General features: G+C 51.5%; 1 protein-coding gene across 1 annotated transcript; it reads left to right on the top strand.

The window, feature by feature from the left end:
• Positions 1–213: 213 nt before the first annotated feature.
• ZSCAN2 (zinc finger and SCAN domain containing 2) lies at positions 214–717 on the top strand (the record flags this gene model as incomplete). Its single annotated transcript, XM_079699067.1, has 1 exon — positions 214–717. The coding sequence occupies one exon, from the start codon at positions 214–216 to the stop codon at positions 715–717; it is 504 nt and encodes a 167-aa protein (XP_079555193.1).
• Between the last annotated feature and the right edge of the window lie 450 nt (positions 718–1,167).

The raw sequence follows: 1,167 nt of genomic DNA, 5'->3' as shown, positions 1-1,167 counted from the left end.
ATTTGCGGATGTAAGAATCATTTGGTGGCCTGACCTGGGCTGCTGTGAGTTAGATTGTTTTAGGACAGTTTACTTATTGATTCTAGTTCTCTTTCTCATTCTTAGCCAGACTCCTTGTTGAAATTTGAGGAGAGTGCTGTCTTCTCAGAGAGCCTGGCTGGAGAAGACTGAAGGTCAAGGTTAGAAGCCTGAGTGATTCCCCCCAGAACGTGGATGATGGCCTCGGAGGTGCCGAGAGTAACCACTCCCCTGAGCCCCTTAGTCCGTGTCTCTCAAGAGGAAGATGACCAGGAGGAGGAGGTCGCCACCATGATCCTGGAAGATGACTCCTGGGTACAGGAAGCTGTGCTGCAGGAGGATGGCCCTGAGTCGGAGCCCTTTCCCCAGAGCACCGGCAAGGGCAGCCCCCATGAAGAGGTGGCCGGAGGGCCACAGGGTGCCCTTGGCCGTCTTCGAGAGCTCTGCCGGCGCTGGCTGAGGCCAGAGGTGCACACTAAGGAGCAAATGCTGACCATGCTGCCAAGGGAAATTCAGGCCTGGCTGCAAGAGCATCGGCCCGAGAGCAGCGAGGAGGCGGTGGCCCTGGTGGAAGATTTGACCCAGACCCTTCAGGACAGTGGTGAGATGCAGAACCTCGTAGGGAGAGGGTGGGAGCAGCCCTCTGAGATGGAAGAGTGTGGTGTTTGCAGAGGAGGAGAAGGTGGTATCCAGGACTGAGTTCGGGTCAGCCCCATTCCTCTACTCTGTCTGCAGGTGATCAGCACATTGTCACCCCGAAATGCCCTGGTTGTGTGCAGTGACAGTTCCAGAATTTCAGTATAAGAGGGGCTTAGAGGACCATTCTCAGAGCTAAATTTACATAGTTGGCACAGTTTTTTTGTGTGTAGTTGGAGCGGTTGGGAAGCTGATGGAGGTTATGGGGTGAGGGGCTGAAGACCCCCATAAACCACCCCTTGGCACTTTCACCCGGTTGTGCAGTAAACTTCCAAATATTTAAGTTCCAGCAATTAGAAAAACCAAATCCTGTTTTAAAAAAGTGATTATTTTTGTGAAATCAAGGTGAATGACGAGTAAGCCAGCTAATAACTGGGGACTTATCTGTGGTATAAAGTCATCCCAGGCTCTTAAAAGAGTAATTCCAAACCTGAGCTTTTTGCAACAGTTAAT

This window comes from Hyperoodon ampullatus (genome assembly GCF_949752795.1).
Source record: "Hyperoodon ampullatus genome assembly, chromosome: 3".
Taxonomy (NCBI): domain Eukaryota; kingdom Metazoa; phylum Chordata; class Mammalia; order Artiodactyla; family Ziphiidae; genus Hyperoodon; species Hyperoodon ampullatus.
This window is presented reverse-complemented; position numbering and strand designations above follow the sequence as displayed.